This window comes from Lineus longissimus, chromosome 11 (genome assembly GCF_910592395.1).
Source record: "Lineus longissimus chromosome 11, tnLinLong1.2, whole genome shotgun sequence".
In the NCBI taxonomy this organism is placed as follows: Eukaryota; Metazoa; Nemertea; class Pilidiophora; order Heteronemertea; family Lineidae; genus Lineus; species Lineus longissimus.
In genome coordinates, this window is record NC_088318.1 from 18274410 (window position 1) to 18290583 (window position 16174).

Here is a 16174-nt window from a genome sequence, read left to right on the forward strand (position 1 = left end):
AAAGCATAGGGAAGTCCGTAGCCACCACGCCGAAGCCGGGCCGACACAGACCTTTTAATCAATATCAGATATGGCTTAATTATGAGCCGTACGACAGAGCAGAGGGAAGTCCGTAGCCGCCACCACGCCGAAGTCGGGCAGACACAGACCTTTTAATCAATGGCTTAATTATGAGCCGTTCGCCTGAGCAGAGCCTACAGGCCGAATCAGTCCTGGCTGCTCCACCGTGATGACAACATGATGAGAGAGATGAGGAAGTCACAGCCAGGCCGAATCAGTCCTGGCTGCTCCACCGTGTTGACAACATGATGAGAGTGATGAGACAGTCACAGCCAGGCCGAATCAGTCCTGGCTGCTCCACCGTGATGACAACATGATGAGAGTGATGAGACAGTCACAGCCAGGCCGAATCAGTCCTGGCTGCTCCACCGTGATGACAACATGATGAGAGTGATGAGACAGTCACAGCCAGGCCGAATCAGTCCTGGCTGCTCCACCGTGATGACAACATGATGAGAGTGATGAGACAGTCACAGCCAGGCCGAATCAGTCCTGGCTGCTCCACCGTGTTGACAACATGATGAGAGTGATGAGACAGTCACAGCCAGGCCGAATCAGTCCTGGCTGCTCCACCGTGTTGACAACATGATGAGAGTGATGAGACAGTCACAGACAGGCCGCATCAATCTTCGCCGCACTGCCTAGTTGTTAATATGGCGAGAGAGATGAGACAATCACAGCCAGGCCAAATCAGTCTCGGCTGCTCTGCCAAGTTGTCTACATGGTGAGAGAGATGAGAGACAGTCACAGCCAGGCCAAATCAGTCTTGGCTGCTCTGCCAAGTTGTCTATATGGTGAGAGAGATGAGACAGTCACAGCCAGGCGGCATCAGTCTTCGCCGCACTGCCTAGTTGTTAATATGGTGAGAGAGATGAGACAGTCACAGCCAGGCAAAATAAGTCTTGGTTGCTCTGCCAAGTTGTCAACATGGTGAGAGAGATAAGGAAGTCACAGCCAGGCCCAATCAGTCCTGGCTGCTCCACCGTGTTGACAAAATGATGAGAGAGATGAGGAAGTCACAACCAGGCCGAATCAGTCCTGGCTGCTCCACCGTGTTGACAACATGATGCAAGTGATGAGACAGTCACAGCCAGGCCGCATCAATCTTCGCCGCACTGCCTAGTAAGGCGAGAGAGATGAGACAGTCAGAGCCAGGCCGAATCAGTCCTGGCTGCTCCACCGTGTTGACAACATGATGCGTGTGATGAGACAGTCACAGCCAGGCCGCATCAATCTTCGCCGCGCACTGCCTAGTTGTTAATAAGGCGAGAGAGATGAGACAGTCAGAGCCAGGCCGAATCAGTTCTGGCTGCTCCACTGTGTTGACAATAATTATGGTGAAAGAGATGAGACAGTCACAGCCAGGCCAAATCAGTCTTGGCTGCTCTGCCAAGTTGTCAACATGGTGAGAGATGAGGCAGTCACAGAGAGGCCGAATCAGTCCTGGCTGCTCCACCGTGTTGACAACATGATGAGAGAGATGAGGAAGTCACAGCCAGGCCGAATCAATCCTGGCTGCTCCACCGCGCTGACAACATGACGAGAGAGGTGAGGAAGTCACAGCCAGGCCGAATCAATCCTGGCTGCTCCACCGTACTGACAACATGATGCGAGTGATGAGACAGTCACAGCCAGGCCACATCAATCTTCGCCGCACTGTCTAGTTGTTAATATGGCGAGAGAGATGAGACAGTCACAGCCAGGCCGAATCAGTTCTGGCTGCTCCACCGTGTTGACAATAATGATGGTGAGAGAGATGAGACAGTCACAGCCAGGCCAAATCAGTCTTGGCTGCTCTGCCAAGTTGTCAACATGGTGAGAGATGAGGAAGTCACCGCCAGGCCGAATCAGTCCTGGCTGCTCCACCGTGTTGACAACATGATGAGAGAGATGAGGAAGTCACAAGGGGAAGTCCGCAGCCATTGTATTCTGCAATATGGTTCTATAGAGACCCTGACCGTCAATAGCTCAGAGATTGAAGCGCATGATAGAATCCTTTGTTTCCCGGGCATTCTATCCTAGGACAGTTCACGTGCTACCCCATATGTATACCTCATATATATTTTCTATGCCAATGTTCCGCCTATTGGCGGCATAGAAAATGCTCCTCGTTTTCAATAGAGTAACAGTTCGCGTTCGGGCAGATTCGCTGTTCTATCGGCAGCCCACGATACCTGCCCAGTTCAATATTTATGCGGAATGTTCCATTTCGTAACTTTCATTGAGAGACGCGCACGTATATATTCGGCAGTGACGAAGTCTTTATGGAGTCTTATATAAGTCCGTAATTTAGGCATATTATAGACGTAGACTTTCCAATTTTTTATGTGCTATAATTAGAATATACTGGGATATACTGGGATGGTATATATTTCGAATATAATGATCTGTATATCGCAGCATTATCTTAACCCCTAGTATACTGAGATGTATATCCCATTATACTAGATTCATTCGTATCAATGTGTTATACTGATGAATGCCGCTTTTAAAGTTAAAATACTGTCGCAGTATCACAACAGGAACTTTATCACCTTTTGATTCGTCTGCTCGGTTGTCTATTCGCCAGAGAATACCAGTGCGATCGCCAAGAGCGTGAAGACATGAAGACAGACAGGAGTAGGCCAACTGTAATGGCACTGAACGACAATGGTGTTGGGGACAGTTTGCTATGCACATTCAATAGAGACTCTGGATGTGTAAGATCGGACAGAGCTTTTTTTGGGGGGGGGGTCATATTTCGATTGTCAAGTGACATATTTGGGGTTTTCCGTGATTGTCGTCCGGCCCAATTGGCAATATTGCCATTTGGGATGGTGGACAGAGCTAGGAGACGCTTATGATGTATTTAAAGAAATAAAATGCCCGATTTAACATCCTGCAGAATCAGGGGAATCGGGCGTTTCCAGTGATATACGACACAAATGGGTTGTCCTCATGCAATCACTTTGGAAACGCATTTTAAAATAGATGTTACGTCCTGTTAATGGGGCACGTCATCGTCGCGTACATTTGGGAAAAACTCCCTAACGAGACCTACATGCTGTCCCGGCAAATGTGGAAAATATTGACACTGTTTACTTCTTCGCTCATTATGTACACGTTGTTGTGAGTTTATTGAGGAGAGACACCACTGACATGACTGATAACTAACAAAATTAATTCGACAATTTGCCAAAGTTTTCAATGTTGATGTGGGGTCCCAAGTTAGTCCAACAGTCAGAAAGGGTTAAACCCTACCTCCATGGTTAAACCTATTCAAAATTCTGGCGGACGCCCTCTCATTCATTCAATTCTGTGAATGCTGATCAATAAATGACACCGCTTGTTTGCATTGATCACATGATTAGGCCCATATCGCCAGGCCTAGGCCTGTCTTTCAATACAGGATGACAAGCTTCATTCAATTACTGGATGAAACAGATTGAACGAGTGGGACAGATTGTACTATAACAATAGTCATGATAGTAGGCTGTACTGCCAGGGCATTAAAGATCGGTCTTAGCCGAAGATACACTATAGTTTATTTTTGCATGATATTTGCAGATACTAATGGTTGTGCATAGAATTTGAGTGTGGTCTACTACGATGAAGTGGACAGCTATAGCTCTCACTTGCCATGACAAGAGGACAGCTCAGACTTTCCAGAAAGGTAGGATGTCACTTATTGATTTTATCAGGATGTGATTTAACCTTTTTTTCTTGGGCCTAATTCCTCTTGGATTTCAGTTTTCTCAATGATATTTTCTTTAAGAGGGATGGAAAAAGCTGATTCTCACTGAAGTGTTTCCAACTTAGAATAGTGGGACAGAAAGATGCTGTAAAAGATGCTGTCCCTCATAAAGACAGTGTCCATCTAACAGAGGTGTCTGCTAATGTAGTTTCCACTAATCTTCAAAAGCTTTCAGGCACTACAACATGATCAGCAACTTCCTGCTATAAAAAATTATTTTGTTGACACTTGATTGTTATTTGATATTCTTTTCTGACAGAGTTAGATTTACGGCAAGAAAAAGGCATAATCGATGGTGACACTGTGCTGTTGACTGTTGAAGATCCTAAAGCAAGGGTTGGAAGTGGAGGAGCAACAATCAATGCATTGCTTGTTGTTGCTGAACACCTTAGCGCCCATGCAGGCTTCACGGTGAGTTTTGATAAGTGACACTTCGCAGTGGAGCAGATTGCCCTTCCCGCCTACCTTATTCAATACATGTGAAACGAATCAGCTTTTGTTATAAATTAAAACGAGTTGGCAATGTTAAATCTAATGTAGTTCTGTTCCGTCTGCATAAAAGGTAGGTAAGGTGATCTCTGTTATGACTAACAATTAGAGAATGCTTGAGTCATAGAATATTTTGTATTGTCTGTTTCAGGTGGTGAATCCTGATCTACTCAGCAGTTCAAGCATCTTGTTGATGCATGTAGTGAGTATATAAAACCAACAAAAATTTAGGCAAACGCAAAGTAGTTATGCTCCTGAAGAGGACACTTTCAAAAGCTAATTAGAAGAGTGGACAAATTTCATCACCCAGACGCCACAAATAGAAAATTGCTTATTGTAACACAACATTGGTAGCATGATATCCATGTACTTGTATTTTCAGGGCCGCCAATATCCCTTTGATGCGTGCAGTAGTACATTCACTTCACTACCAGCAACCTATAAATCATCCAGCCATCACCATGTCCTCACCAATTTTGATCATCTGCTCCACACCATGTCCACAAAGGTAAATAGGCTGGCAGACTTCAGGTCAATCCTGTGCCATCTCTCCTTTCTTAGGTACTCATTTACTTCTGGGTGGAGAGAAGCAAGTAGGTTTAAGTGCCCTGCTCAAGGTCACAAAGACGAATGAGTGGTGACACATCTGTGAGTTGAATCCTTAACCTCCTGATTATGAGCCTGGCACTCTAACCGCTATGCAATTTGTTCTTTGAATGTTTTCATTCTGTTTTCAGATAGCTGTCGGCTGTCCATGTGGTGTTTGGGTCTGCAGTACTGATATGGTTTTGTCTGTGCCTGAAAATAAAGGTAATTTGATCTGTGTGGAACCTTGAGCCTGCCCAGGCTAAGCATAGGCACTCTCGTAAACAAGTCATGTTCAGAGGATGGACCCATGAATCTTACTTCCTTGAAACTCATGCCATTTCATCTAGATAGACAGGTTCTTCCCTAACTAGATAGGTTCTTCCCTAACTAGATAGGTTCTTCCCTAACTAGATAGGTTCTTCCCTAACTAGATAGGTTCTTCCCTAACTAGATAGGTTCTTCCCTAACTAGATAGGTTCTTCCCTAACTAGATAGGTTCTTCCCTAACTAGATAGGTTCTTCCCTAACTCGAATGCTGGACCACCACACTTCCCCACATATAGGAATGCAGTTCAGTTACATATGCATCCTTATGTTATTTGGGTATTGTCCTGTTTTTAAACATGCAGGATTTACCCTAATGTTGTTATCCTCTCAGGTTCACCATACATTGACTGGACCGACAGTATCGATGTTTGCGCAGTGTCAATGTTGGGGACAGTGCAATACGCCAAGCAACATGGTGTCTACAAGATTGGATCAGAAAATAAGGATGATCGCCTGTTGGACATAATCTACAAGGGGGACCAGTATGCTATCAAGTCATGTGCGAGGGAAGATGGCTCAGTTGCATTAGTAAGTTACTGATGGATTTTCATTGATGACCATAATTATAGTAGTTAATGTTAGTAGTGTAAGTTGCTCGTAGCAAATTTGCAAAGAGCCTTCCTTTCTATTGCTTCATGGATTGACTTTTCAAAATGTGTCAAAAAGTTTCAAAATTCTACATTTTATTTGAATCAATGAATTTCTTTCTATTTTCAGGTGTCTGGAGTGGTATTTTTCAATCCAACTGTTGCGGAAACTCTTGTGATGTTTGGTCAAACAGCTCAACTCTATGCTTGTACTTATATGGGACTAGACAGTGGATTGCAGCCAATAGAGGTAGATATAACAATAAATTTGTCTTGATGTCAGATTGACACAAAAAATCTCAACTCTGACCTTGTCAAATCTTTTCATTACATTCCAGCTATCCTTGTTCTTCGACTTTCTTGTTGCCATGGCTACAGACGTTAGCAAGGATGATTTTGTGTCTGGAGAAAGGAATGCCTACCTGAGCAAGAAAGTGACAAGATCTGCTGAGGAGATTGAAGTAATGAGGCAGGCAAGGGAGGTCATATGGAAAGAACTACGGGATTACAAAGTTAAAGTAGGCAAGTGTGAAATGAGAAATCTATGGTCATTAACACATGTCTCATGGTGGCTTCAAGGGCTTTATATTGGTTGGCTCCAAACAGTTTACTGACAGCAGCTCAGTTCTCAGATGTGACTCTTTTGTGTCTCCCCAGAAAACAAACCCGACTCGAAGGGGAACCAAATAGGGACTTTGCAGGGAGTCAAACCTGTAACGTCATGTGGGCAACCCTCTTTCACTATGCTTACACATTCTCAATGGGATTTCCTAATGAATGTCCTAGACCCAGCGTCTAGATGTCTGTCATCTTGCCCCTATCAATGGTATAAGATTGGTGTGGCCTGGCAAGAATTGTTTTCTGTAATTTCCTTAATGAGGATATTCTCTTCAACAATTTTGATAATTTTTATCTGATTTGTTACAGTTGTGATACCTGATGGAGAATTCCACTACCTGAGTCTTTCTGCTGGAGACTTCCATAAAACAGTTGCTGGTACTTTGTGTCTTGACGATACACAGTTAAAGAGGAACCATGTGATGCATGCGTCTATACATGTAAGGAACTCGGGAGATATGATCCCAGAATATGAGTAATGGGACGATTGGGATAACTACTTCTCCATCTGCTGCATTCTCAGTCTCAGATGGTGATGAATGATGTCGTCTGTTGTAATCATCCTGGTCATCTTAAAGCTGGTCCTGGATGGAGGTTCCGGAGACCAGAAATTCTCCCATGATTACATTACATAAACTATATTGCGGGTTATTGGACTACGCTTGCCGACAGAGTCATTGATCTTAGTTGAATTTTGCTGAAGCTCTCTGAAGGGAGAGTGTGGACTTGGAAATGAAGAGTCAAATGTATTTTCACATCAGACCTGTTTCGAGATACACCTTTCTTTACTTTTAGCCTACAGTTAATATTGATGATGCAAGTATTGTTGTAAACTCCATCCTAGAAGAAGACGTCCATGTGGGTGCAAAATCTCTAATTGTCAATTCCCATCTTGCCAATAAATTCAGCATTGGGAAGGATTCCTTTGTCAATGGTGTCAGGCTGGAAGACTTGAAGGTAAGGATGATCTAATTTGGGCTTTGGGAAAGGTTACAGACTATACAACCCTGTGCCAACTTTACTTTCCAAATGTTACTTGTCCACTAGGGGACGTTTAATTTGAAGTAGTAAATATCCTCTTTGACTTCGTGAATTTTCAGAATGTTGACATTGGTAGCTTCTCCGACTCAGTGATGCTCCAGAGCTTCCCGTTACTGATTCCAACCCTTGGGAAAGCTGTGACCAACATTCTGACTGTCCTGGGAAAGTTCGATGACTTAATGGTAAGTGCTGACTTATGCGTTGTAGAGAGGTGCTGACTTATGCGTTGGAAGTCATCTCAAATGTAAGGTTTTTCTGTTTCAATGTTAGTTTTTGTTCTGTTCTGTTCTGTTCTATACTGGGATGAAATCGATATCGTGTATCAAGCTACCAAATAACAGATAAGAGGCTTTTCCTGGTGTGATTGGTTGTATCTGCGGTTTCTTCAGGTGCCATCATGGAAACATACTGCTACTTACTGTAACATGCCATGGCTGGTATTCATGAACAAGACCGGTATTACTGCTGAAGATCTCTGGGGACCAGCCTTGGTAAGTGATACATCTATTGACCCCATACCCATGATGATTGATATAACAAGTGGTTTCACATGGATAAGGACATAGACACAGCTTCTTATGTGTGCATGTAGTTTCGAAGCAAAACGTAGAACTTCAATTCACTATCAACTTATCAACTGAGAGCTGGGTACGTGATGGCTGACAGTGTGGCCGACTTCAAAGGCTGACCTCGCAAGTCGGCCATTTTCTTTCCCACAACAGCAAACTCTTTATCAAATTTGACTTTGAGAAAGAGTTTGTATCTGAATATTTCAGCCCGATGATGACAGGTGTGTCTTCACTGCTCAATTGTTCCCACTTCTTAACGCCAGTCACCAGGTGGGCCTTGCCGAGATATTCTGGCTGCAGACTTCGCAAGATGATGGAGGTGTTGCAGATATGGAGATGTTACAGAGGTGAATAGATGATGATATTGAATTATGCCCGCAACCTAATTTGGCGTATATGTGTGTGTGTGGGGGGGGGGGACAATATGTGTTGATAGAAGAGTCAAAAGGAGGAGTCTTGTTTCTTTTTGTATTTCTTCTTCTTCTCTTCTATTTTTTCTTGTCTTGTGATATGTTTACCACATGTAATATGTATTTATCATTTCTTTTTCCCAATTGCTCCCTAATAAGAAGGTAAATTGATTATCAAAATACGAAGGTCTAGCCTTCCTTACGTTCATCAAATATGTACAGTATTAACACTGGGTGTTAGTGTTAGTGTTAATCTGCACCCCCAAACACCAAGTCTGAATGTCAACACTTTAGCCGCACTTACACCACCTGAAAATGGACCACCAATCTTGGTTCGGGAACCAATGCCGCACCATCGAAAATCCACCAAGCGCTTACACCAGCGCTGCAGCTAGTTTTTAAATCCGGCTACAGATGGCGCGCAAACAATAAATTGCATGCGCAGAAAGCGCCATTTCGAAAGCGCCGCCTGGAGCCGAACCATCTAACTAGCTAATTGCCGATCCATTTGCGCGTACACCACGACAAAGCAGAGCTTTTAACAAGCTGGGCGAATTTGGACCATCAAGCTTGGTGAGACAAATTCGCTCGGCAATTTGTATCGGCAATGGATTGCCGAACCAATTTGTCACGGCAATGTGGTGGTGTAAGTGCAATTGGTCCACCAATATTTCGTGGTGTAAGCACAGCTAATATGAAAAGACGGTGTGATCTAACATGAACCTCATCTATGTTTTGTCGCTCCTGCATTTGCAAAATGCAGGAAGGCTAGACTTAACCATCCAAAGCCATGAAGGGCTGCATATTCAGAATACATTTGCTTTCGTGCATCATCTTGATCTAAACTTTTACTAGGTTGCATCAGGTTGCACGGAAGGAAACCTAACACATATCGCAAAGCACGAGGGTTGGTAGCTATGCTACTCTCCCGGGCATTCTTCTGCCACCTCATCATCTTTGTTGAACTTCAACTGATAGGAACTGCAGCTCTCTGTTATCTTTCAAGGGACAACTGAAACATTTGCTTTTTAAAGAGGCCTATAGTATGCTTTGGTAACGTGTGACTGAAAAACACTCCCTATGACTGCTTTCCACTGATTTCAACACTGCCATAAAAATGTGAGGTCACACTGCAACCTGACTGAATCCTGACTGATATCACACTGCTTTTCGGTGAGGGTATCAAGTGCTTTGAGCAGCCAGTTAATGGTTGGATACTGCGCTATATAATACTCGTATGATTATTATTATAAGTATTCCTGCCACAACTTGTTGAAATGGTATAAACAACACCCGTCAGTGTTAATCCCTAAGGGGTTAGTGTTTATAAATGCACTGTAAATTTCGACAAAATAAACATCAAGTACGGTTGAAGCTAACGGTGTAAAATTGATACTAACACTTTAAACTCTGCTCACACCAACACCTTGGACAGATTAGAAAGTTGGTTTTAAGAGGACTCTTAGTGTTAGCACCAGTTTTAACTCGAAACTTTGAAGTCACCCATTGTATATTTATTGTAGTACATGCCCTAACCATACTTAGAACTCCCCTACCCGGAAAATGGTTTGTCCCGTCTTGAGTTACACCTTGAACATATGTAGCTTTTTTTTTAGCTGACTTAGCAGCGACATGATGGTTTGTAGTTATATTGCCGGCCTTGTTCAGAAGGAAATTTGTTTGAAAAAAGGCAGGTTGTAGGTTTAGATCTTCCCCATTAGCAGGGTTAAAAAGACATTTTGGTGTATGGTTTACTGGGATGTTGATGTCGGAGGTTTGACATGTTGTTGCATGTCAGCCTTCGTTGTTCAGAAAACATCGGCAAAATCACTTGTTGCAAAAGTTGCGGTGATGAGGAACATGATAATGGGGATGGCAGCGTGAGAGGTAGCGCATGTTCATCTTGAGAAGTCATAGCAGTTTGATATTACAGCTTAAATTAATCAAACGTTTAGTGCTATTTTTGTCAGGTTACCGTATGCCTAGTGTGTGTCAAATGTTCTTTATCTCATTAGATTATTTTATCCTCCAGGTGGCGTTCATCTTGGAGGTTGTCGCTGAAAGACATCCTTTCGTTTTTAGGGCTGGAAAATGAGTTTGGCAAAAGAAGGTAGGAACCAATCATCTCTCAGCTATTCTGTATTTGGTCTGACTGAAAAGGGGGTGTTTTCAAAAGTGGTCATCACCTGAATTTGGCCAAGACCAATGCTATTTGAAAAAAGCACTTTTTAACACAAGTATCCCACTTGCACACTCTGTCCTCAAGTGTAACTGAATTGACATTGATTTTTGTATCTCTTCCTTCTTACTATAGTGAGCTAGGCTTTGAAATCACCAAAAGAATAGTAAAGGAAAATCTGACCCAGAATGGTGACTATGGTTTGCTCAACTTGTATCGGACAGCTTGCCTTAACGGCTTCCAGCATGAACTACTAGCACTATTAGACGAAGGTAAGGAGAATGAAGTAAACAAATCAGCATTGTGGAAACATACTTGAGTAATAGACTAATATGAAACTGACATGGTTATGTACAAGAAGTCAGCTGATGACTATTTCCTGTGTCAGGACATGTTAGGCCTAGCTCCTTCCAAATTCAAGTGTTGTTTGATTGGTTGTGTTCCCGCAGGAGTAAAGCGTATCACCCCCACCCACCCCCCCCCCCCCCATGACACTGCTCTGTTTTTTCACCTTGCGATTTTGGGTATATCATTGATCGCTCTCAGTTCTTTGTAAGTGGAAGATAGATAGGCCTACCGACAAGGGTGTGAAGGATATAATTTAACCAAAAAGCTGACAGCTGTTTTCCTGTTCTTTCAGTTGCTTTAGAAGGTGCCAGACTAAACCTGCCAGCACTGGTGGGGCGAACGTGTGCTCATATAGCTGATGTGCTTGCCTGTATGATTGGGAAGAAAGGAGGCCTTCGTAGTGGCCCTGCTGCAAATGTTCACTGGAAGAAAGCATTTCTGCACTTTGAGGTAAATACCTTGGAAACAGCAATGCAGTGGTATTCACAACAAAGTGGTCGTGCGTTATTGGAGCACTGCATATCCTGCTTCTTCTACCATGCTCTGTATTGTGATTGTGCCACTCAAAGATGGCAGTCTGGGTAATTCATTCAGAGATCCTGAAAGCTTGTCTCAAGATCAGTACCACTGGCCATGTATGGTAGAGAAATTAGGAGATGATTCTGTATATGGGCTGAATCTTTGATGTTAAACACGCACGGTCACAGTGCTGGTCCCACTATCCTGTAAAGCCAATACATTCCTGGGCATTGGTTTGTCTTTTGACCGTGTCAGGTGCTGCACTCCAATGAAGGAATAAATACAGTTTATTACATTATGATGTCCTCCTTTAATGTTTTTAGGATGGCGAGTTGGGCCTTGGCGTTCAGGCGATGTCAAGCGAGCGGAGAAACTGGCTTGGTAGGCCTGATTTGTTGGTACGGGCCGGCAGGCATTATGAGGGCGCTGCCCAGATCTTGATCAGGAAGGTTATAAGTACTGCAAGGGAGGTGAGTAAATTCCTTAGACTGTAGAGGCACCAGAAAATCATACTCCTGTCTCCAGCTAGTTTGGTATTGGTTGTCTCACCAAACACCGCCAGGATGGGGCCAAAACCTGTGGCGCCTCGCCAAGGTTTTGAGAAAAATGCCAGCTCCACCCAAGCGCTGTTAACTGCTGCAGCCAAAACGAGGCACAGTGCTTTCTACACTGTAAACATTGCTACATAGTAACCAATGTTTTATAGAGTTTTACAGGTTTTCATTCCTCGTTGCAGTTCATCAAGCCCACGCCATGTGAACCTGTGCCCTATGATAAAGTTGTTGTTGCGGAGTGTCCGGCCCGAATGGACATCGCGGGAGCCTGGTCTGATACCCCACCAATCACATATGAACATGGAGGAGCTGTCATTGGTGCTGCTATCACTATTGATGATATGGTAAGTTTAAGTCATGGTTCATATCATCAAGAATTATGCCTTGCCTGTATAAAGGAATCTTATTAACCTCACCTCAAATTGTTTAGCAAACAATCCTTGCAATTGTATATCTATATACAATGTAAAATGCACTTCAAGTTAATAGGGTTGCAGGTAAATTGATCACTACATCTTTATCTCATTCTTGATTTGTAGAAACCAATTGGTGCCAAAGTACAAAGATTAAGAGAGTAAGTTCAACAGTTTCCTACAAAGAAAATATCATACTAGCAAGAATTGATAAAGCCTGGTCTTTATCAAGTCTCGATACTAATTAAAACTATTCTTTGTTAATGTTACAATGTATACCTTGGTATTCCACTTAAATTTTCCGGTACTAAGATTAATGTAAGAAAAGAAATTGATATGAAGTGTCAAGGAGTCGCTATAAAGCGCTCATCTGAAAATGTATATGTATGCGTTCTACTTGCAGACCTGAAGTTATCCTGGTGCTAGATAATGGAGGTCATGCAGACGTTGTGCTCAAGTTGACCAAACTCCACGAGTTCTCAAATTATTCGCAGCCCCATGCTCCTGGTAAGGGAATTTATTTTGAAATTGTGATCAGAAATAATACCAATTTATACTGATGACTATCCTGTCTTAGAGGTTAGACCAATAACAGTTCATCAGTCAGAGTTGTATTTCTAAACCTTTTGTGCTAATGGCCTAATGTCTCGATGCAATCCCTTTTCAGGAGCTCTTCTCAAGGCAGCTTTCCTCTGTGCAAAAATCATTGAATATCCGTCCAGTGTTGCCCTAGATGATCAACTTGTCCAGAAATATGGTGGCGGATTCCATGTGACAACGTGGTCTAATCTGCCGCATGGGTCAGGTGGGTTCTCATTCTTTGTACATTGTACTTATAGACATTGGGCTGAGAGTTAGCAACAGCCATAGTGTAGTATTGACAAGGCAAAGTTGGAAGGCTGAGGGGAGGTGGGATGTCAGTAGCTCACCCTTTGCCACAATATCATTTCTTATTGTTGACTTTTTAGGAATGGGTACCAGTAGTATTCTCGCTGGTGGTTTGATGGCAGCTCTCTGGAAGGCCTCTGGAAAATCATACGATCACCAAACCTTGATACATGCTGTAAGTATTTTCATACATTTGTAGGTTTCATTTTCATCTGTATAGGACACCCTTGCCATTTCGGGGTTACGAAAGTACAAACTCTGTAATAGATGGCATTACCATGCTGTCAGTAACTTACAGTGATCTCTATATTGATCCCAACTGTCAAGTGTCTCATGTTTCAAATGTCTTCTCCAGGTTCTCTATCTAGAACAGATGCTCACCACTGGTGGTGGCTGGCAGGACCAAGTTGGAGGCCTCCTTGGGGGTATCAAGGTCGGCCATTCAAAGCCCGAACTGCCGGTTTTCTTAGACTACACATATCCGAAAATTTCAGTGGAAACCATGCAAACATTTGCCAGTCAGTTGATCCTGATTTATAGTGGCAGAACGAGGCTTGCCAAGAATCTCCTGCAGGTGAGTTGGAGTTTGCATTATGTATTTTGATTCCTTTCCTTTTATCCAAAAGCTGAAAGTCCTTGCATAATCTAGTATTGATGATATTGCGAATGCTATTTTCAGGATGTGATAAGAAACTGGTATAACCGTGACTCCCTGATCGTTAAAACTGAAAACCGCCTGGTAGCCAGTGCCTGGGAATGTGCAAAGGCTTTTGAAGAAGGTAAAGATCAACATATAGATGTAGGGCAGCAAGAGTGTTTTCAAACCTCACCATTAGGAAACATCCCCTGGCTGTTCACTTGCTCAATTATAGTACATTTATCGGAGAAAATCTCTTTGGGGTCAGCTGGCGGTCAAGAGTCCCTGGTTCAACCCAACAGTGGACGTGAGACTCTGGCCAGGTCTTGCACTACTCCACCCAGGTGTATAAATGGGTACCAGTCAGAAATGCTAAAGTTGTAGCTCTGTTTGAGCAGCTCATATAAGTTCTCCTGAAAGGTTTCAGCACAGACCAACGTTAACGTGTGAAGTAGATAACCTCTACTACAGTTGATATCTGACTATAAACTCCAACTTTATGGTACATGTATAAAAGTAATAATATCCAACTTTTCAGAGGACATTGCAAAGGTCGGTAGCCTTATGGATGAGAACTGGTCTCTCAAGAAGAGCATGGCCCCAGGATGCGAGCCCCACCTTGTCAAACAGATGATGGAAGCCCTTCGACCCCATGTGCTGGGGATGTGCATGGCAGGGGCCGGTGGTGGGGGATTTCTCTATGTTCTTACTCGGCAGCCCTACTCAATGGCACTGGTCAAGTCTGTACTCTGGGAAGTTCCAGTAGGTATATGATATCCAGATATTCATGTTTTTTTTAAATCAAGTTCTGCCTTGAAGTTATTCTTTCTTTGGAGATTGAAACAGTTTATTTCAAGCATGTCTGAGACTGGAGCTGCCCTCTTACAAGAAGTTAACTCAGTTAAGTTGGTTACCAACTGATGTGATGACAAGCTCCAATGAGCATTATTTGTTGCATCGATTGAAATCACTTGTTTGCCGGGAGCATAAGTTTGACACCTGCTGAGAGGCTGATGAATATTTTTCTAAGGTATTACATCACTCTTCCAGGGGACTGAAAAGATCACTTTTCATCGCGTTGACATCGATGTTTCCGGCCTAGAGGTCAAGGTTGAAGACATTGAGGAAGTTAAGAAGGATGCAATAGATACTGTTGTCAAGGAAGATTAGGAAGAGGGGGAGGTGACAACTGATGTGGAAACTGCTGTGAATATGGCTGGAGAAGCGGCTCAGAGTGGTGGATGTGGGGTGATTGGTGATGGGGACAGTAAGGAAGTAGTCTCAGAGGGGTAAAGGGTGGGAGTTGAGATTGACAGCTCAAATTCTGCCTGGGACAGTGAGGGGAAACATAATGGAGGGCTGTGGATGAGACAGTGGTAGGGGGATCTGTAATTGTAACAGAAAGTGGGTCTTCTTCTGAAGTGATTGAGGGGCAAAGTGAATCGGAAGGGGAGTTGAAGTCATTGACAGTAATTATGGTTCATGGGGGAGGGTGGACAAGTCGATGGGAGGTCTGATCAGATACTACTACTCAAGTTAGCCTTCATGGTGGTTCCGACGAACCTGAAATCATTGTGTAGTATTTGCAGGAGCTCCGCGGAGTCCGCTTGGTACTTGCCGGATTGTTTCCCTCCAATTTTAAGGATGCACTCATGCACCCGGTACTTTAGGTGTGAGGGTGTTGTGTGAAGCTTGTGACATACCAGTTTATTGGTTTATCAGTTTGATTGTATAATGTGGCCTTGATACTCCTCTTTTACCAATTACTTATTATAAACCAAGAAATATTTACCGCCATTTTATTTGGTGGGTTTGTGACACAACTGTCACAATTGTTTGATAATTGTTAGAGAATAGTAGATGGCGGATGGTTTTAGTAGAACTTTTTCGTCTATTTGCCAAGTGTGCACAGTCAACTCAGACAATTACTTATTACTTTACAACACGTAGAATGGTGCTTGTTTCAGATTTCTTGCGGCTCTCCTTTTGGCAATCATATTGGACATAATATAATACCACTGTTAGCGATTTTAATCATATATTATTGAATAAAACTTAGTTGTTCCTGATTTGAAGATTTTATTTTTATTTTTTGACAGTTTGGGTCAGTTGGTTGATCTGAATCTTGACATGACCACCAGGACCAAACAACTGACAACATAACAAAACCGCCAGACCAAATTTGCCCTGTTTCTTTTAGTGGACTTTCAATTG

At 43.1% G+C, this 16174-nt stretch overlaps 1 protein-coding gene across 2 annotated transcripts; it reads left to right on the forward strand.

The window, feature by feature from the left end:
* Window positions 1-2259: 2259 nt before the first annotated feature.
* On the forward strand, window positions 2260-16029 carry LOC135495647 (L-fucose kinase-like). 2 transcript variants are annotated; one of them, XM_064784472.1, is made up of 27 exons: window positions 2260-3288; window positions 3607-3712; window positions 4053-4204; window positions 4434-4484; window positions 4665-4790; window positions 5020-5092; window positions 5529-5725; window positions 5915-6034; window positions 6123-6306; window positions 6712-6842; window positions 7198-7359; window positions 7503-7625; window positions 7833-7934; window positions 8220-8359; window positions 10455-10532; window positions 10737-10873; window positions 11242-11399; window positions 11792-11938; window positions 12205-12366; window positions 12562-12596; window positions 12839-12942; window positions 13103-13240; window positions 13404-13498; window positions 13679-13897; window positions 14003-14102; window positions 14499-14722; window positions 15011-16029. In XM_064784472.1, exons 2-27 carry the CDS (start codon window positions 3649-3651, stop codon window positions 15128-15130), a joined length of 3342 nt encoding a protein of 1113 aa, XP_064640542.1. In that variant the 5' UTR covers window positions 2260-3288; window positions 3607-3648; the 3' UTR covers window positions 15131-16029. The 2 variants fall into 2 exon arrangements, with proteins under 2 accessions (XP_064640542.1, XP_064640543.1); XM_064784473.1 differs by having other exon boundaries at window positions 2260-3266.
* Window positions 16030-16174: the final 145 nt, after the last annotated feature.